The sequence below is a fragment of the Notolabrus celidotus genome, chromosome 19 (assembly GCF_009762535.1).
Source record: "Notolabrus celidotus isolate fNotCel1 chromosome 19, fNotCel1.pri, whole genome shotgun sequence".
NCBI classification, from domain to species: Eukaryota; Metazoa; Chordata; class Actinopteri; order Labriformes; family Labridae; genus Notolabrus; species Notolabrus celidotus.
The window spans coordinates 5,130,356-5,151,017 of NC_048290.1; the positions used below are offsets into that span (position 1 = coordinate 5,130,356).

General features: G+C 40.1%; 1 protein-coding gene across 3 annotated transcripts; it reads right to left on the reverse strand.

The window, feature by feature from the left end:
• Window positions 1-11: 11 nt before the first annotated feature.
• On the reverse strand, window positions 12-20,483 carry zgc:162472 (uncharacterized protein LOC553495 homolog). 3 transcript variants are annotated; one of them, XM_034709327.1, is made up of 30 exons: window positions 20,359-20,483; window positions 16,825-17,027; window positions 16,106-16,742; window positions 15,865-15,968; window positions 15,670-15,735; window positions 15,332-15,511; window positions 14,992-15,125; window positions 14,805-14,899; window positions 14,635-14,689; window positions 14,425-14,559; window positions 13,476-13,703; window positions 13,173-13,236; window positions 12,893-13,091; window positions 12,694-12,803; window positions 12,184-12,580; window positions 11,880-12,014; window positions 11,618-11,654; window positions 11,388-11,498; window positions 10,190-11,291; window positions 8,219-10,159; window positions 7,980-8,134; window positions 7,711-7,895; window positions 7,324-7,387; window positions 7,074-7,227; window positions 6,853-6,985; window positions 6,732-6,765; window positions 5,225-5,329; window positions 3,549-3,834; window positions 3,198-3,456; window positions 12-1,005 (listed from the first exon to the last, which is right to left on the reverse strand). In XM_034709327.1, the coding sequence occupies exons 2-30, from the start codon at window positions 17,019-17,021 to the stop codon at window positions 901-903; spliced, it is 7,407 nt and encodes a 2,468-aa protein (XP_034565218.1). In that variant the 5' UTR covers window positions 17,022-17,027; window positions 20,359-20,483; the 3' UTR covers window positions 12-900. The 3 variants fall into 3 exon arrangements, with proteins under 3 accessions (XP_034565218.1, XP_034565217.1, XP_034565216.1); XM_034709326.1 differs by having other exon boundaries at window positions 3,549-3,831; window positions 8,219-11,291; XM_034709325.1 differs by having other exon boundaries at window positions 8,219-11,291.
• Between the last annotated feature and the right edge of the window lie 179 nt (window positions 20,484-20,662).

Genomic DNA, 20,662 nt, shown 5'->3' on the forward strand with positions numbered 1-20,662 from the left:
TGAAAGCCTGATTGAAGTAGTGGTGGAAGAATACATTTTATTCATATCTTACATAATTACAGGTTTTACTGTTTTTAACACATGAAACATTTTAAGTGAGAACTGTTTTCACCGTTAAGTACAAAACATCCGTACACAACCTCGAGTTCATCTAAACTTGTGGGAACACAGTGAAATGGATTGACTGGAGCTACAAAAATTAACTTTACATCTCTGACATTCACTGCTGAAAAACCTCAGCTCTGAATACAATGATGCATTTTTACAAATTACAACTCCTGCGCTTGTTTTTGTTTCTGTGATACAAGGCAGTTTTAAGACGTGCTTTTTTTGTCAAGTAATTGATTTGAATTATAACGGATGTTTAACTTAATTAGCACAAAAATACAAAAAGACGTAAAAAATTGATGCATTTGAACATACAGCTGTACATGATGTCAAGTAATGTGTTTTTCTTCCTGAGGCGGTTGTCTTTGTAGGTGTGGAAACAAAAAAAGAAACCTCAAAGACATTTTTTTTTTTTTTACAATATTTACATTATACAGGTAGTTAATAACCAAATTAGGGAGTCTGATGCATAATACAAAATGAAAATTCAGGAAAAAGCTGCCAACAAGTGATTAACCTTTTGCTATCAATGTTTATTATTTAATACTTATGACTTGAACTAATGGCTGTTTCTAAAAATGAATTCCAGGACATTCAAACAACTGTACATGTTCAAAGTGCTTATGAAATAGAGAATGAATTGTAGCATATTGAGCTTCACATAGTAACAACTGAGAACAAATACAACCAAAAACCTTAAATTATAAATTAAACTTTACAGATATAACACAAACAATGTTAAAAGGTAAGCCACTGGCAGGTGTCTCCTCTCACCTCACCTCTCTATGGCTTTCATCCTTCTTCCACGTCTGTAAAAATGTCACTTAAGAAGTACTGAGACACACTGGTGGCGTCTTCTATGGAGCTGCTGTCGAGACTTTGCTGGGAGGAAAAAAGCTGAAGAAGAAAAAGAAAGCATGATTAGAGGAATTTAACGATACCTTTAAGCTTCAAAAAGTCTGCTTATGTATCAGACTTTATTTATCAATCAATCAGACTTTATTTATGAAGCGCTTTTCATACAATGACATCGTAACACAAAGTGCTGCACAAGAAAAACAACTTACAATAGAATAAATTAAGAAAAAGATCCCAGCCCCAGCCCCGGCTCCAAACCCACCCCACAATCCTAAGGTTAACAATACAATATGCAACAATAGTAATAAAAACAATAAAATAAAATAAATAAATAAAAAATCTAAATAAGTTGCTGAACGAACTGAGGAAACACTCTGATGATATCTTAATGAGGAAACACTGGAGGTAAAATAAGATGTTACAACTCAAAACAGGAAGTTAAAATTACCAAAGTAAAATACATATCTAAGATAATAAAAGACTAAAATATTAAACCATTAAAAGAAAATAAGATGTGAGACTTAAAATAAATAAATAAATAAAGTAGAATAAAAGTGACTTAATTTGAAATAGATAATAAATAATAAACAAATAGATAAAACTATTAAGAATAAAAAAAAAACTCAGTTAAAAGCAAGACTAAAAAGGTAGGTCTTGAGTTTGCCTTTTAAAATATTTATGCTCTGGGCAGCCCTCAGATCCTCAGGCAGGGTGTTCCACAGACGTGGGCCGTGATAATAAAAAGCTGCCTCACCGTAGGTCTTAGTTTTTACATTTGGTACAATTAAAAGTCCGCTACCTGAAGACCTGAGGGCTCTCACTGGCTCAAAGCAAATCTGACAAATAAGAAGGGCCAAGACCATTAAGAGATTTAAAAACCAATAAAATTAAAGCCTCAAGTGGCGATGAACAGGCCCTTGCACACCCGCGGCCGCCGCCTACGCGAGCCGCCGCCACATGTAAACCGCCGCCTGATATTTGCAATCACATGATGCGAAAGCAAGATCTGAGAGTATATACTGCCTCAGGTGGTGCAAATGTTCCAAGTTTTTGGCAGATTGCCAAGAAAACCTCAAAACTTGACAGTGTGCCACGCCCACAACTTTAGTCTGAACAGAATTCCTTTACCACTAATTTAATCGTCAATATGTCTGCTATAGAATGTGCCTTGTTTGGACTGAATCAGAGAAAAACTCTAGGAGGAGCTCTCAAAAGTATGCACCCTTATTTGGGCGTCATTCTTCACATTCAAAGCTGTGCGTTTGATGCCCCGCCTCAACGCCTGCCACGCCCACATTTTTTGTCTGATCAAAATTTGTTCTGTTCATCATCATAGCGAAAGTATGCACCCTTATTTTGGCCCCGTTTTTCATGTTCAAAGCTAGGTGGCGCTCTTCCTGTTGAGTTTGGGATATGGGTGCAAGAGGCTTTTTTGTGCGTCCTGATGCCATGAATATGGATAACATTTTTCAAGCATGTAGCTCAAAATAACCCCTATGGGGAGGGGTTTTTGAAAACTGTAGGGGGCGCTAGTGAGCACATTTTGCGACTTTTTTTGCGAAACCCATAAAATGTCGCAATTTTCCCAGCATTGAGGAGTGTGTTGGATGAGGTGAAATTACGTGCATTTTAAAGTCACAAAAATCAATTTTCCGACGTTTTTTTTTTTACGCCCCGCCCCAAAGTCTGCCACGCCCACATCTTTCGTCTGAACGGAATGCCTTTATTTTGTATTAATTGTCAATGGGTTCACTATAGAATGTGCCTCGTTTGGACTGAATCGGAGAAAAGCTCTAGGAGAAATTAGCAAAAGTATACACCCTTGCACGGACCCATTTTGGCTCCATTTTTCATGTTCAAAGCTAGGTGGCGCTCTTCCTGTTGAGTTTCAAATATGGGTGCAAGAGGCTTTTTTGTGCGTCCTGATGCCATGAATATGTGTAGGACTTTTCATGCATGTAGCTCAAAAAAACTCTATGTGTAGCATGTTATTTTTACCTCTAGGGGGCGCTACTGAAATGTTTTTTGCGAGACCTATAATAACTTGCAATTTTCACCAGACCCGATGAGTGTGCAAAAATATCCGCGCTTTCATTCACGTTCAGGGGTACAAAAATGCGTTTTAAGTGGCGGAAGAAAGAACAATCCTCAGGGTTACAATAAGGCCTTCGCCACCAGCGGTGCTCGGGCCTTAATAATCTTAAAATGTATAATGAATCCCCTCTCCTTACCTCGATTGAAGACTGAGAGGCGCTAAGAGGTTCCTCTGAGCTTGGTCCGGAGGAAGTCTGCTCAGAGTTCGGCTCTAATGCTAACGTGGTCGAGGATGTGCGCTCGACATTTGGCGTTGAGGCTACAGGTTCTGGAGTGGATCGTTTTCTTACTACACGTGGAGTTTCAGCTGTCTGATCCTTGGATGCTGCTTTGGCAGGTGCAGAATCACTTGAAGGGGCAGGGTTGTTCACCTCAGAAAGAGAGGCTGCAGGTTTTCTGTCAAGTATTGGAAAATGAAAATTAACACCGACATGAAACTGTGAGAAAAATCTGATTCCAACTAAAACATTATTACCCTTTTTCCTCACCTCAACCGAGTCCCTCTGGTCGGTCTTTTCCGTGCTCCTGAGCTGCTTTCTTCAGGGTCCTGCGAAGGTGTAAGAGCTTTCTTTGCAGTGTTTCTGCGATTGCCGCCTTTCTTCAGTTGCTCAGAGACAACCTCATCAAACTCTCTTGGCTGCACAGAAAGCCCTGGCAGCTCGGACTCCTCTGTGGCGTTCGTTTCAGTGGGGATTGACTCTTCTTCCTTGGCAGTGGCAGTGCTGCTGGCTCGTTTTTTCCTTGAAGTATTTGGCTTAACCTGCCGTTTGGCTGCTTTAGAGAAAAACACACATGGTGAAAAAAAGATTAGACAAAGTTTTTTGAAGTGCTGATGAGGAGGAGATGTTGCTACCAAGAGTGAGGGAAAATCTTTGCATGAGAAGAGACTTTGAAAAACTAAAGGAAAAGACATGAAGAGTCAACAACAGTACTTTTTCTTTATCTCAATACTGTCAGGTGAGATTTGAACTGGAGCAAGAAGTTAGACATAAGCTGTGTCACAAATGATTATGAGCTCTGAGAGTCTGGCATCAGAAATGGTCAATCCAAACTTCATTCAAAAGATAAGCTTTTTGAAGTTCTTTGCTTCTCTCATCTTGTGCACACTTCTTAGGGTTCCAGAAGTCTTAATAAATCTGTAAAAATATATAGTTCAAGCATCCTTTTAACCTTTCTTTTTGGAAATGAATTAAAACCCACCAATCTGTCTTCAAATCCCTTTGGTAAACAGGATTCCAGTGAATGTGGAACTTTCTTGACAAAGTAAGACTTTCACTCTCTGGTTGCAGGTGGACAAACTCCTCAAAATTGAACACCAGTGTTTGGTGTCCATCTGTAAAACCTCTGGCACTCATCCCAAGCCAAACCAGACCAAGCTAACTTGATTTGAGTAAGCTTTAAGTGACAGTGAAGCTTTAATCAAACAGTTCTTGGAGAAATCAGGGAAATCCTCCAAGCTGTGTGTGCCTACATGTGATGTGATGAACCCATACACAACAACATTTGATTTCCCTTGATGTATCTGGATTAAGGTTGTCAAAATATTTCATACTTCAATGCTTTTCAGTACCACATGCTTTAAAATAAAGGTTATTTTTCAGCTTGATAGAACCAAAAAGCACAGAAAGTTGTGCAAAAATATCCCATCACATGGGCACATCTTGCCTTTTAAACCCCATAATGTCTGCAAGTTGTCGATCCTGCTTGATTGTGTGAACTGTATACAGCGTTGAGTGGCAGATAACTACCTTCAGGTGAATTCAGATAAGACTGAAGTTCTTATCTCAGCTCCTGACTGTGTTGTTCAAGAGGTGAGGATAAGCCTGGGGTGTTTTGTCCTCTGCTGTTTAACCTGCCTTATGCAATCCAGGGGTCCAAATGGGCCAGGCCCTTAGCCACAGTAAGAACATGTCCACATGTGAGTGAGCACTCTCTCTCTGCAGTTACAGGCACCACCACACTCCTCTTCTGGATTATAATAAATATTATAATTTATTTGGCAACTCTAGTGTGGAAGAATTCCTTTTCGAAGGTTGTATTTGGCCAACGCAAACTAAACACCTCTGATTCAGAACTTAAACTCACCTGAGGAACACTGCCAATTTTTTTTGGCTTTGCGTCAGGTTTAAACACAGGTTATGTGAAGTATTCATCTGATGCATACCTCTCCTTGTTGTGCCCTGAGGTCTCTGCTTTGTAGGGGGGATTTTAGTCTCATCATTACCCTCCACAGTCTCTGGTGTTTTGGGCGGCTGGGCTGCAGTACTCCCTGTTCCAGAGACAAAAGTAACCATTTAAAAATACACCCTTCATTATTATGGGGCGCCGTTTGTAAAGTTGAGCACAACTAAAATATCAGCAACATATCTCAACATTCAGCCCCAACACGTCTTTGAAAATATCACAACACGTTTTTAAGTAACCTTTTTCACATTTATTTTTCTCAGCATAAATATATTTAAGATATTAATACTGTTAAATCTAAATGCTAAATCTGATCTAATCTATCAGTTTATGAAGCTTTTATTTTGGTATTTCTGCTAGGAGGCAGAGTGAATTTAAATAGCCGCTCAATATTTAGGATCACAGAGCAACATTTAACATTTGGATTTATATTTAACATTTATATTTAACATTTATATTTAACATTTATATTTAACATTTATATTTAACATTGAACATTAAGATTTATATTTAACATTTAGATTTAACGTTGAACATTTATATTTAACATTTAGATTTAACGTTAAATCATTTAGATTCATATTTAACATTAAGATTTATTTTTAACATTTAGATTTATTTTTAACATTTAGATTTATATTTAACACTTAGATTTAATGTTGTACATTTAGATTTATATTTAACATTTAGATTTAATGTTGTACATTTATATTTATATTTAACATTTATATTTATATTTAACATTTATATTTATATTTAACATTTAGATTTATATTTAACATTTAGATTTAATGTTGTACATTTAGATTTAATGTTGTACACTTACATTTTAGATTTAACATTTAGATTTATTTTTAACATTTAGATTTAATGTTGTACATTTAGATTTATATTTAACATTTAGATTTAATGTTGTACATTTAGATTTATATTTAAAATTTAGATTTAATGTTACATAATTTAGATTTAGATTTAAAATTTGTATTTAACGTTACATCATTTAGATTTATATTTAACATTTAGATTTAATGTTGAACATTTAGATTTAGATTTAACAATTAAATTCATTTTTAACATTTAGATTCAGATTTAACATTTAGATTTAACGTTGAACATTTATATTTATATTTAACATTTTGATTTATTTTGTATCATTTATATTTGTATTTAACATTTAGGTTGATATTTAACATTTAGATTTAACGTGGAAAAGTATATTTATATTTAACATTTATATTTGTATTTATCATTTGGATTGAACAGTGATTTTAACTTATTATATGTTTCACAAAAAAATCAAATGTGAAGAAAATCATAAATATTCCTCTAAATGCGTTTTTAAAGTTTTTAAAGACTTTTAAAAATTCACTCTTTGGGAGCTTAATATGGAGAATTGTAGCTGTTATTTTTAGTGAGCACAACTTTAAAAACAGAGCCCCATACATCATAACTTAAAGTTAGTTGATAGAGTAATGTGATCTCTTTACCTTGTGGCTCCTCTGGAGTCTCAATGAGTGAACCCTGGCATGAGTGAGAAAAGAATATGTGTGACAAATACAGACATTTCATGTGTTGCAGCAACAAGTGGTTCCACGCTACTTTACTTACAGTATGAGCAGCAGGGTCAGGCTCAGTATCTTTGACATTGACGAGGCCTTTCTCTGCACTCTTCTCCTCTGACACAGCAGCGACATTAAGGAGAGGCTCACCTCCCACTGCTGTCAAATGAACTCCAGCATCACTGTAAAGAGGTGAGGAGAGCTGTAGATTAAGACATCCAACAAAACTAAATCAGTGCATGCAAAAGCAGGTTTACATCAAGCACTAACCTCTGCTGCTGTAGCGATGTTTCTGTCGCAGGGATACAAGAGAGGGGCTCAGACGTATTATCCAGCACCGCTCCTGAAGGGCAGACTGGGATCTCGGTCAGACAGAGGGTGAAAAACGGTTCATCCGGATCTGAAGGCATCTGTCCTGACAGCACTGAGGGTGAGAGGTTTAAGCCAGAGCAACGTGCAGTTACTGTTTATCATTCTCAGCACAGAGTTCAGAGATGTGAGTGATCTATTATCGACTTACTGTCTGGAAAGAGTGAAAGACTTGGATGACTGTGGGTCTCTGCTGCACTTGACATTGGCGCGTCCTTGGATTGTGAGGGGAATCAAAGTGGCAGATATTAGGATTAATCCATACATGAGGGAAGATTTCTTGATCCAGATTAAAAACAAACAAACTGGTTTTCATTAACTACATATTGAAATGTAAAAAATGATATTATTTTGTATCAAACTTTTGCAGCTGCAGGGATACTAGTGTCCCTTGTTTGGTGTCATTGCAATACATCATATTCATGTTTAATAATCATGGTTATATTGATACCTGTTCGTTTAACACAAAGCTTCATACAAAGTTTTAAAAAAGACACTACAACTGCACAACATGTGCATGCAAAATAGGAATAAATACCTGAGTTGAATTGTCAGGTTCTTGTCCCGAACAGCCAATAGAGGATTCAGCAACTACAGGAGGAGATCTCTGGGTGATGCAGTGTTCAAGAGCTTCCTCTAATGGATCCCTAATGAAAGGTTGGAATTCAGACGCTTGTTTGGAAGCAAATGTGGCCTTTCCACCCTCTGAGCTGGTATCAGAATCTGAGGATAAGTGGAAACATTAGTGATCTACAAAGAAAATGACTCATCGACATGAGGAAGCTTTAAATTCTAAAGGAGTCGAACCTGCTTGTGCTTCTTTTGTTGTCTGAGCTTGTTGGGTTTTAGGAAGTTGACGGCTGCGTCCCAGGTTGGGTTTAGGTTTCATGGGCCGGCATCGACGACCCTGAGGCGCTTTAGGAGGAGGAGGAGGAGTTGGCTCTGACTGATCATGATGAGAGCTTCAAGTGGAAAACAAAGTGTTAGAAGAGAGTCTTGTGCTTTTTTTTGGAATCATAATGAAGAAAACGAAGTACAAGTTTTACCTCTGGGAGGATGACAGATTAGTTTCAGAACCTTGTGAGGCTGTATCTTGACTTTGTGCCTCAGAGTCAGTCCCTGACTGTGGCAGCTGAGTGTGTCCTCTTGAATCTGGCGTGGACTGGTTGATAGTTGGGAGAATAGAGTTCATATCTGACTCTGTGGAACTATCAGCTGAAGATCTAACATCTGAAATCGCAGTTGGCTCCTCTGTCGGTTGTGTATTCATTTCTGTAGCTCCAACAGACGACTCTTGTTTGCAGTCTGATTGTGAGGCAGGTGCATCCTCCACCTTTGTGTCTCCTTTGGATTTCCCTTTGGCTTTCTCCGGGCTCTTAATTTCAAGCACAGGGTCAAGAGTACACTGATCCCCATCAAATGGAGATGCATCCTTATGTGTATCATCGACTGGCTTCCCTGACTCTACAGGCCCAAAAACTGGACATTGTGTTGTCATTAAATCCTTTCCCTCCTTCTCTGTAGATCTCAGTTCTCTCTGTGGACTCTTGCTTTCTAGGATGTCTACCTGGGACTGTTCTAAAGGTGTACTGATATTATCCGACTGCACTTTAGGCTGTCTACTCCTGGTGGATGATCCAATATTGGGTTTGGGTTTGACTTTGGGAAAACGTTGCCGTCTTTGAGGCACACTTTGTTGAGAGCTCTCTGAGCTTGAGTCCAGTCCTGCTTCAGTCATTGGCTCCTCGGCTGAAGATAATTCCTCTGTGGGTTTTTGAGTAGAACTTAATTCCAGTGATGGTACCAGGCTTTCAATTTTGCTTGGCTTTTCATGTGGGATGGCACCAGCAACATCTTGATCATCAGTCTTTTTCTCCTCGATAATAGGAAGATCATCTTTTGATGGAAGAATAGAGCCCAATCCCGGTGTTGGTATATCATCTGGGGCAGGTGAGCTGGAGCAGGATGGTTCTTCTGAAATGTCTACTATTGTTTCTGATTGGTTTGGAGTTGATTTGGAGTCTATCTCTCTGGTGGTTTGAGGTTTAGAACGTACAGGTCTTGACGTCTGTGCTACGTTGGGTTTAGGCTTGGCTCTCTGGAAACGACTTGTCCTGGTTTTGGGAGAAGTTAAATCTTCACTCTCTTGTTTCTGAGTGACGGGTGACTCCTCTACATGTGGAGAACAGAGAGAAACTTGGCTGCCTGTCTCTTGAATGGATGCTGAATCCATTTCCGACCCTTGCTCAACTTGCAATTCTGTGACTACCGAGTCAAATGTCTGCAGATCAGTAGAATCACTTTCAGTTTTCCCAACATGAGACAATATGAGCTCCTCTGTGGACTCAGATAATGGCCTTTCATCCATGGCCGGTTCTCTACTTATTTCAAACTGGGCTTCAGAGGAACTCTCATGTAATGCTGCTCCACCAGACTCAACCCCAATATCTGTGTTTCTTAGCCCAGTTTCAGGCATTTCCTCTGTGGGTGTAAGAGAAGGGCCTAAATCCAACGATAGCATTGACGTGACACCACTGTCTTGGCTTGGAGTTCCAGTAGAGATGGTACTGGCTGGTTCTCCCGGATCCTCTACAGTTGATTTTTCATGGATGCTTGTGTTTGAATCGGGGGTTGAGTTGGAGTCTTCCTCTACAGTGTCTTGTGTAGTTTGAGGTTTTGAACGTACAGGTCTTGACGTCAGTGCCAGGTTGGGTTTAGGCCTGACTCTCTGGAATCGACTCTTCCTGGTCTGGGAAGGAGATGCGTCTCCATCCTCTTGCTTCTGACTGACGGGTAAAACCTCTGCAGGAACAACTGGGGCAATGCTTGTGTTTGACCCATGTTCAACCTGTGATTCCGTGACTACATCAGACATCTCAACATCAGACATCAGTGTATCTTCAATGGACTCAGGTGTTGGCCTCTTCTCTATGGTGGCCTGTTCTCTACTTGGTTCAATTTGGGCTTCAGAGACGTTCTGGTTTTCTGAAGCATCCTCATCCAAAGGCACCGTCGCTAATTCTTCCTGACCACCAACAAACTCAGTCGTCTTTTCCTGCTCAGTCATCAGCGATTTCCTGGACTGTGTGAGAGTAGAGCCAACATCTAGTGATGGTGTTGAATCTGAGGCAGGACCAGCACTTTGACTTGTTTTTTTAGGAGAGGAGGAGGGTTCTGGAGAAACTACTACTGTTTCTTCATCTATACTTGGGTTTGGAGTTGGGTTTAACGGTGTATCTACTGTGTCCTTTGTGGTTTGAGGTCTTGAACGTACACTTCTTGACATCTGTGCCAGGTTGGGTTTGGGCTTGACTCTCTGGAATCGACTCTTCTTCGTCTGTGAAGCAGATGCATCCTCACTGTCTTCTTTCTGACTGTCGGGCAACTCCTCGACAGGAGGAGGCCCACTGCTTTTCTCGACCGAGGCTGGGTCTTGCTGACTCTGTGAGTCCGGGACCACTGTGTCTGATGTCACCACATCATTTGTGCTACTTTTAGTTGTACCATCGTGAGAATCTGGTGTAACATCTGTGGACTTTGAGTCTCTGGTGTCCTTCACTTCTTGAGTCTCTGGATCTGATGTTGTTGGAACAGAACTTTCCTCTTCTGTAAGTTTGATTTCTGAACATGTGGAGGGCACATCGTCATCTTTAAACAGGTCTTGACTGCTAGCTGCTATTTCAGGGGTTTCTTCTGCAACGACTCCCATGTCATTTGCTTGAGACGTTTCTGTGGCATCTTTTTGCGTCTCTTCAGTTGTCCTCTCTGTAGACGTCTCTGGTGCGGATTTCAGCTGAGCAGCCCTTGAGGCTCGACCTAGGTTAGGTTTTGGTTTCACCTTGGATAAACGCCCCCTCTTGCTTTGAGGAGAATCTGTTTTTGTACCTTCTGCATTTGATTTAGAGGTAGAATCCATTTCTGAATCAGTCTGCTGACTGATACTTTGCATGTTATCACTGTCTGTTGTGCTGTTCTGCAGCTCCACTGTGGTAACTGTTTCTGTGACTCCACTGCCAGAGGCTACAGATATCAGAGAGTTGGCAGTGTATTCCTCTTGTGCAGCAGGCTGTAATGCAATCTCTTCTTCTAGATGTTCATTGACAAGGGCTGATATTATATCTGCAATCAAACATTAAGGTAGATATTACATTTCTAGTAATGTCACCTTAATAAATCCAAATGCAATGTAGCATTTCGGGCCTTTCTGTCCTGTACCTGTTTGCTCTTCTGTGGATATCTGACTCTGTGCTGGGTGAGAGAGGTGAGCCAGATTGCCAATGGTCAACAGGGTTTCAGCAGCCTCGTTGTAGCTCTGGTCTTCAGATACTTCCACAAAAAGAGACACACAAACAATTAAGTCTTTGAGACAATGCAAATATGTGCAGTGCATACATGTTTCATGCTGATTCTTATCAGTCAAGGTCTACTGAGTATCTTTAACATACCTTCTGGGTGTTCAGAAGACAGGAAGTCGATAACATCCTGCAAGGGAAACAAATATATTGTAGATCAAATGAAACCTTTATAAGCAAGACTAGCTGTGACATGATGTGATGCATAAAGAATATATGTATTACAACAGCCCCCCTTTACACCTCTTGTCAGTTGTAATTATAAATATGAATTGTGCTTTAAATTGAAATGAAAGTCTAAGTTGTAATAAGGATGTTTTTCACTCATATTCAGTTTTATGCTTGGGACACTTACAACCAGCAGGTCCAACTGATGTTCACAGGGTTCAGCTGTGCCTGTCTCACTATGTGCCCGCTCACAAGAGGCATCAGGGCACAAAGCATCTTGGGAGATGCCCAACACATCAGGCATATTGGCCAAGATATCAAGCTACGTGCAGGATGAGGGGAGTCAGAGTGGAGGGTTTGAATTATGGAATGAAGAATCATGCAAAAAAACAAACAAACACATGCATACAAAATAACACAAACAAAAAATACTTCTTTAGGAAATACGTCAAAATGAATGGGTGTTGTTTGTGTCTGTGAGACATGAATACCTCTTCCATGGTCTCTTCCACATCTGAAATCAGAGGATGTGGAGAGCGCAGGCTGGCAGGCACAAACGCAGGAGCAATGCTGTCGTTACTGGAGCCACATGCAGGGTGCTCCTGCTCCTCCTCCTGCGCCTCTTCTTCCTCCCACTGCTTTTCATTCTCTTCATCACTGTAGTCGGACTGAGAGGCCCTGAGGGTGACCAGCTTGGGCTTTTTAGACTCTTGGGCTGATTGGGCCTTTGATGGTCTTGCCCTCTTGGCTGCAAGTTTGGGTTTGGGTTTAGGCCTGGCAGCGGAAGCAGTAGCCGGAGAGGCAGGAGTGCTTTCAGATGCAGAGGAGCGTGCGTCCTCTTTGGGAGAGTAATTCAAAGGCTTGGTGGGTTTGGGCACTCTCCCATACCTATGAAACACAATCACACACTAATGAACTACTGCTTCAGATATGCAACATGTTTTAAGAGATTAAGGGTTGAAATGCCTCTTGGTTGATTATTAAAACCTGAAATGCAGTACCTGGTAGGTCTAGGAGTTGGAGCAATGGACACCTCTTCTTCAGAGGAGCTGCCATCATCGTCTGACTTCTTCTTATTCTCTTGTTTTAAAGGCGATGCATCTTTGTTTTCCTGAAAAGTTCGCATTTCTTTTTAGTAAGCCACAAAAACAACAACATGAGAAGACCTGATGACTACAAAACTGACACTCTAAAAATAACCTGCTCTTGAGAGGCTCCATCTGTCACACTCTTGTCCCCTTTGTCTGACACAGCGTCTCCAGCCTTGGATGGCTGTGAAAGCTTTTTAGCCCACTTCCTGCTCAAAGGCAGCAGCGGTTTCGGTGCTCTGCCTCGAGTGAGTTTAGCTGGTTTAATGGTGGCGTCCTTGGCTGCGTTCGCATCCGTAGTCTTTTCAGATCTGACAAACAAAGAGAGGTAAATTCCAGCTCAAGATGCACAAAAATACGTCTATTTTTAAAGCATGTTAAAGTGTCATTACATGTCTGAGTTTGTACGGTCTTCAGGAAGGGCTGCCTCAGCGTCTTCTGGTGTGCAGGCTTCATCTGAGGAGAAATACTGAAGTCATTAAGCTGCAAGCAAAATGAATAATGTCCAAATACACGTTGATAATCTGACTTTCTCTGACCTTTTGACCTCATTACAATTCTAAATATTGCTCACCCCAAGGACAACAAGTATTCATTTCAGTTAAATCCATTTTGGCAGATTGAAACATGAGTCACTGCAATCACAAACCTATTCAATATGAATAAATAAAGCAATACATGAATCTGAACTGCACCTTGTTCATTGCCTTTTTCCCCCGTTTTGTGTTTCTTGTCTTTGGGTTCCTCTTGTGAAGCTGCTTTCTTTCTTTTCCGTGTCTTCTTAGGCTTAGGAACAGGGGTTTCTCCTTCATTACAGAGGGCCTCGTTCTCTTTCTCTCCCTCCCCCTCTAGGTCAGGCATATCGTTCTCCTCTTCCTCATTTTCCTCCTCCACATCACTCAGCTTCTTCGTAGCTTTCTTGCCTGAAGGGGGGAAAACACACAAACATTTCTATGAATCAACCTAATATAAAAATGCTAGGGCTGGTTTACAACATCAACTCTGACCCCCACCATGCTCTACACACAGTTTTCTTTAACGGCATAATTTTTGCATGACCTGATCTCACTAATGCCGGCCATGGAGAGGAGAGAATTTATGAAACTTCATGCCACCATGTAGCACCCAGTGTGCCACTGGCTGACTGACAATGATGAAGGTGTACTCAGCAATGTCATGGGTCTGCAGGGCCAGAGGCTGCGGTTTCATAACTGCAATTTTGGGACTGCATCTGTAGGAGTCTTGTGTTGCTGCAACAGTTAGATTTAGGGTAAAGTGCAAACTAGAGATGCGGTTCTTTGTGATCCAATGCACTAGATGGCGCTGTTGCAAACAACAAAGGTCCCAGAAATGCAGTCCTGAATCTGCAGCCTCTGGGTCTAATTGCTACTTGGTATGCAGAAGAAGGATCCAAACCCTGCTCTTAAGGTAAGGTGGACAACTTGAGCAAGAGCATAACGCCTTTGTAGACTTGAAGTAATTTGTGGATTTCTATGGATATAATGTGTTTGGATTAAATGTTTTACCAGACTTGGATCCTGGGGACCCTTTCTGTAGCAGCAGAAGGGGGCAGACCATCAGACCTTCAACAGGTTTTAACAGACTAACGTTATGAACCAAAAAAACACAGATACAAACACTCACTTTTTGCTTTCCTCTTTTGCTTCTTGGGGGAGTTCTTGTTAGCCAGAGACTTCAGTTTCTTCCTGTTTTTCTGAACTTCGAGGATCTTCTCTAGCAGCTTGGAGAAGTACTCTATGTCTAGTTTGCGCCTCTCTCCTACAAAAGAATCACAGTTAAACGTAACTCCACATTTATGTGTAGATACAACATGCTTTCCACCTGAATACTCACTGAAAGCTTTGTCAACCCTCCAGGAATTTTCTCGTTCTTCTTTTTTGAATTTGTTCTGCAGATTTAAATCAATGCATTGAACACATTTATTGGGCGTACAGTGAAGCAGTGTGTTGTTTTTTCATAAAGAGGTCTTCAACTTTTTTGATATGTATGTATTCTGCACCAACCTTTATCTCTGATCGAGCTCTGTGAGGAAACAGCTGACAGATCATGGAGAAGTCTGTCCCCACCATGCTGATGGCCAGGAAGAACATGTCGGTCTCTGATGGAGCAGAAAACAACATAAGAATTAAAATAACACGTACGAGGAAGAAAAATAAATACATCAGGTATCTTAAACTGATTGAGCTCTACCTTCACCAGACCAGGGTCTGGAATAGGTCCCTTTTCTGAAGCTTGAGTATGTCGTCGTGGAGCCTCGTTCAAAGATGGGGTCCCGTTCCTGAGCGAGGTTTGGCCCTTTGGCTCGCTGGACTTCCACGGTCAAGCTGGGACACGGGTTAAGAAGATATTGTTAAGTCATTTCCTACATCTCCAATATAACAAAAGTCCAGAGGCGTCTCTTTTGAGGACAGCAGAGTACGTCAGTTTCTCACAAGTGAAGAAGTAAAACATTTACAATTGATATTACAGATTCCAAAGGTGAGCTGATGAATCCAGAGATGTATTTTATAACCTTCAGGAGTCCACTGACCTCTCTTCATCGATGATGAGTGTGCCGTCCTCTGCTACTTTGACCTGAGGAACCATGACCGCGTCTTCGTCCTCGTCAGGGTCTTCCTGCGCCTCCCCATCAGCCTCCGCCCCGTCCTCCTCCTGTGTTGGGGTTGCAACTTTGGGGGCAGCTTCAGGTTCTTGTGCTCTCTCTGGAGACCTGTGAGGGTTACATTGTGAGACATTAGATGGAGAAAATTGAGCTATACAAGTAAGCTGTGTCTTATAATGAGTTTTCCTTTTAGTTACAATTTAAAATATAAATAAAAGGATAATGGAAAGAGTTTAAATAAAGGATAAGGAAGAGGATGATCTTACGCTTCTCTTTCTGGTGACGGTGGGACCACAGTCTCGTTCTCGTTCACTGTTTCTTCTACACTAGATCTTAAATGAAAACACAAGTTATAGTCAGATGAAATAAGGAAGCACAGAGATCCTCAACAGAAGACATATCTCTGTGACTATACATCAAATATTACACAAGCCTTAGTAGGATGCAAAAGAGACTCTTACGTCATAGGGTTGGACTCTGGTAGATACCGGATTAAGTCCCTCATGGTCATTTTGGCGGGATCCAAAGAAAACTCCTTGACACGCACTTTATTTTTCTTCCGTTTCTGCAACATTAAATGATACATTCACACACTTCTGAAGCAATGAATCGAGCTCCATTGAACACTACATGCCACACACACTTGAGACTTTAAGTGTAAGAAAATAAAGAGAAGTATTCATACAAGTTATCTGTATTTACCTTTTCTTTGTGCATCTCCTGTTTGAGCAGCTCTCTGAGTTTCTGGGCCTTTGCAATCCTCTGCATGTCAGACGGGTCGTTCAGGAGTCTGCTTAAGGAGAACGCTGAAGGTGGCAGTGAAAGGCTGCTCTCAGATGATACGAGAGTCTTTGCTTTTTCTGATATCTCAATAGCTTCTTTGTCTGGTAGAGAGGGGGGGACTTTATCAGGTAGTCTGGAAGGAGCTTCTTTTACTGGACTGCCTGAAGTGCTTTCAAGTTGTTTGCCACTGTCTGCTGTCAGATGTGTTTGTTCTTGTAAATCCTCCACTAGAGGAACAGTTGAAGGTGCAGAGCCGTCAGAGGAAATGATTGTGGGTTTAGGCTGCAATTTGAGCTGCTTGCTGTCTTCTGAAGGTCTCCTTCGCCGTGGGGACTGGAGTCCTCGAGGGGAAACTGTAGGTCCGGTTTGGCTGGATGTTGTTGGTTTGTCAAGGTCAGAGACAGGAGCTTCAGACACGGCCTTGGCAGGGGACTTCGGCGTCCGAGACAGTGTGGACAACCGGCCAGGGGCCACTTTGGGTTTGATGGAAAACCGCTTCCTTCTCTGAAGTGCTGCTGAGGTGCTGGTACCTTCCCCATTCTGATCATTCCCATCCCTAAACAATCACAAGAACAGTTACATTTTTCAAAATGATGATTGTGGCTTACACAGATAATAATTCAAAGCTGCTTACTCACCCTGGGGCGGTAGGTTTTTCTGACGGGGTCACAACGGACTTGTTATCTGTTGCAGCAGGTGCAGTGCTGCTCTCACTGATGTCTTTGGGGGTCTCACTGGCCTCCTGGCTTGCTGTAGGAGCATCCTGGGATGTTCCTGCTGCTCTCCCTGCAGCACCCACATTGGGCCGAATACTGAATCTTGACCGACGAAACATTTTGACCTGTAAGGACACAGGAAGTCAAAGATGATCGACCACTCCAACAGTAAAACCGGCTGAAACTGAAAGAGAAGATTCAGGATTTTAAACTTGAGGTGCTGTGAAAATCAGAACTGGGATTACAAGTTTCCTTGACAAGTTATGATCACTTTGACAGGTGGTTTGACAACCTTTTCATTGGAAAAATAACAAGTAATAGCTGCTTACTCCAGCCCTTAAACAGATGCAAACTCATTTTTCAGCCATAGTTTTTATTTCTGTAACTACAAACTTTTAATTTCTTTGAACAACCTGAGTTTTAATGACAACAAGTTTTACTTTCTGTCTTTCTTTCTTTCTTGATCTTAGATTTCAAAATATTTTATGTTTTCATGCTTATATTTGTGTAATGTCATATTTTAAATTGGGTATTTTCTGACAAGGTATAGCGTTATGGAATGAACCTGATATTGGATCTACAATTAGATGTTGTTTGGCTGTCGGGCACCCTGCAGGGGTGTCAAGAGGTCTGAGCCTGCTTCGGGCTGCGACTCGACACAGGTAAGACTCAATGTGTGAGTCTTAATCCTTGGGAAGAAGTCCTGAGATGAATCGAATGATTAAAGGTTCATTTCGGTTAAGATAAGATCAGTTGTGATTCTGTATCCGGCGGGACAGTAAGACTCTGCAAGTTACAGACTTCAGAGCAGCAAAGGGGGCTGATTATTTAGAATAATCCCGTCTTATTTAAATAAATAGACCCAACGCTATTTACTGTGTATTTTAAGTTACATAAGTACACAGAGAGAGAGAGCAGATCAAACATAACTGGACGCATATAAAATTGAAATGTTTTAAGTGTTTGCTGTATGTTTTTGTGTTGTTTTAACTCTGTAAAGCACTTTGAATTGCTCTTGTATGAAAGGTGCTTTATAAATAAGCTTGCCTTGCCTCACCTTGCCTACACAGAAATTAATATGCTCTTTAATGTTTTGTTAGTCATACATTTTGACAATTATTATATCAAAGAAAGGTCTGTTCTGCATGATGAGTTCATTACCTGCAATAAAAACTAGTACATTTTTACTACAGGAGGCACTGTGACCTTTTTGACTAATCCTGTTTATTGCATTTCTTTCACCGCTTGTATTTGTTTCTTTATCCTTAATGTAATAATACCCATGTTAATCACAATGCATCATTAACTAAAATCATGACATTAACATAGTGTAAGAATGCATATGTGTGCATTGAGGTAACCTATTGCAATATAAAACATAGGGGTGGAGTTTGTGGCACCAACATATCATTCATATAATGCATTAAATGTACTATTTTACATAACTTTACAAAAAAAACTCCTAGAAGACATCTCATTACCTACATTTGTGTCCTGGCCCCTAGTTTGGGAACCCTTGTTTTACAGTTTGATTGTTTACTGGAAAAATAACATGCAACTAGTATGTCCAGTATCTTGAAGTGGCTCCACATAAATGAATATGCTCTTTAATGTTTTGTTATTCATACATTTTGACTATTATTATATCCAATAAGGGGCTTTCCTGCATATATTTTGTCTTATTCTTATGCCTTGTACAAAGAGAGCACAGTTTACCAAAGTCAAATTCCTTGTGTGTTCAAGCATACCTGGCCAATAAAGCTGATTCTGATTCTGATTCTGTTTTACAGTTTGATTGTTTACTGGAAAAAATAACATGCCACTAGTATGTCCAGTATCTTGAAGTGGCTTCACATATATTAATATTCTTTTTAATGTTTTGTTAGTCATAAATATTGACTATTATTATATCCAATAAGGGTCTGTTCTGCATGATGAGTTCATTACCTGCAATAACAACTAGTAAATACTATTTTTACTTAAAGCTGCTATGAGGATCTTTTGGTTTGTATCGATTATGGCGCCTCCTGTGGACAAACTGATACCTCGCATCTCTTGTCCTATACATGCAAAGGTCGTTTTTTCAACAAAAACCTCACCCTGCTGTCTTTTATAAGTCAAACTTATCAAGTAATGTGATATAGACATAGAGTACGGTCTAGACCTCCTATGTTTGTAAAAGCGTCCTGAGATAACGTTTGTTGTGATTTGGCGCTATACAAATAAAGATTGATTGATTGAGATTGATTGATTACTTTCCATGAAAACAGGCTGTTTCTAAAGCGAGATGTCAATCATCTGGTGTGACACCTACCCCCTCACAGCGGTTTCAGGCATTAAAAATGACAACAGAGAAGCTATCAGTGCTGTTGTTGATGGTCTTGTTTGCTTTTGAGGGTCATTAAGAGGCGTCAGTATCAGTTTCAGTCTATTCCTCAGCTATTCACTGCTCAGTCAGTCAACTCTTTTAAAGCCCTTCTTAAAACATACATTTATCTCAGAGCCTTCCCGGATTTTATTTGACTTTATTTTATTTTAACCATCTTAACAAAAACATATTTTGAAAGAATTGTATTCCTTTAGAGTCCTTAATGGGAATTTTATGTCTTTTAAAATATGTTTTATTTCTTTATCTTGACTTGTGTGTTTTTATGATCTGCCTGTTTTATTTTGCTGCCCATGTAAAGCACTTTGTAACCTGGTTTTTGAAAGGTGCTCTACAAATAAAATTATTCTTATTATTATTATTATTTAAAAAAACACTGTGACCTTTTTGACTAATCTTGTTTATTGCATTTCTTTCACCACTGGTATTTGTTTCTTTTTTTAATTGAATAATACATGTTAATCAAAATGCATCATTGACTAAAATCATGACATGAACATAGTGTAAGAATGCATATGTGTGCATCAATGTAACATATTGCAGCATAAAACAGATGGGTGGAGTTTGTGGCACCAACATATCATTCATAAGAGTTTCATCATTCATATGTGTGAATGTAAAACACAGATAATTAATGTATATGAACACTGAAGCTCATGCATTAACTGTCAGGGCAGCCTCAGGGAGAATACATGATGATATATTACATTATGAGTGACATGCAAACCTCAGCAGTATGTTGAACTGACAGGACTGTAACGTTGACAGATGGAAAGCCGTTAAGTTACGTTGAACACGCCGTTACGTAAAGGAGAATTAAATTAAAGAACAGCCTGAAGGTTTATTAAGTTAAAGCACTTTGTTTAAAGGTGATAAAACACAACATGTCGCTGTATGATGGATGAAAGAAGAGAAAAGAACACAAAGCTGGCTTAAAACTCGAATGACAACACACAGTCAGAAAGAGTCTTCCTGACTTGGTCCGCCCTGTTGTTGATATTAAGAAGCAGAGTCAGCTTCATTCACATGTTCAGGTTCCAACATGAGTTCTTTAACTTCTTTAAACCTACCTGTTCAAGAGTTAGAAGTCTGCTTGAAGAAAAAAACCTTCATTAATCGACGACGAGTGGCGAGTAGCGGACCCCCATGCACACACACTACACCGCCATGTTTTTTCTTGACGTGATATTTTCGTGACTGCGAAAGGGATTGTGGGTAATGTAGTGCGGCTGATGCGACAAACTGGATGAGGCAAGATTTAAAACTTAGAGGCAAGATTCACCTTCTGTTCTCCTGTCAGGGAGGCACTAATTGCTTTTTAAAGACTTATGATGTTGTTTATAAGTTTTCAGTCATCATAGCACTACTGTTGTA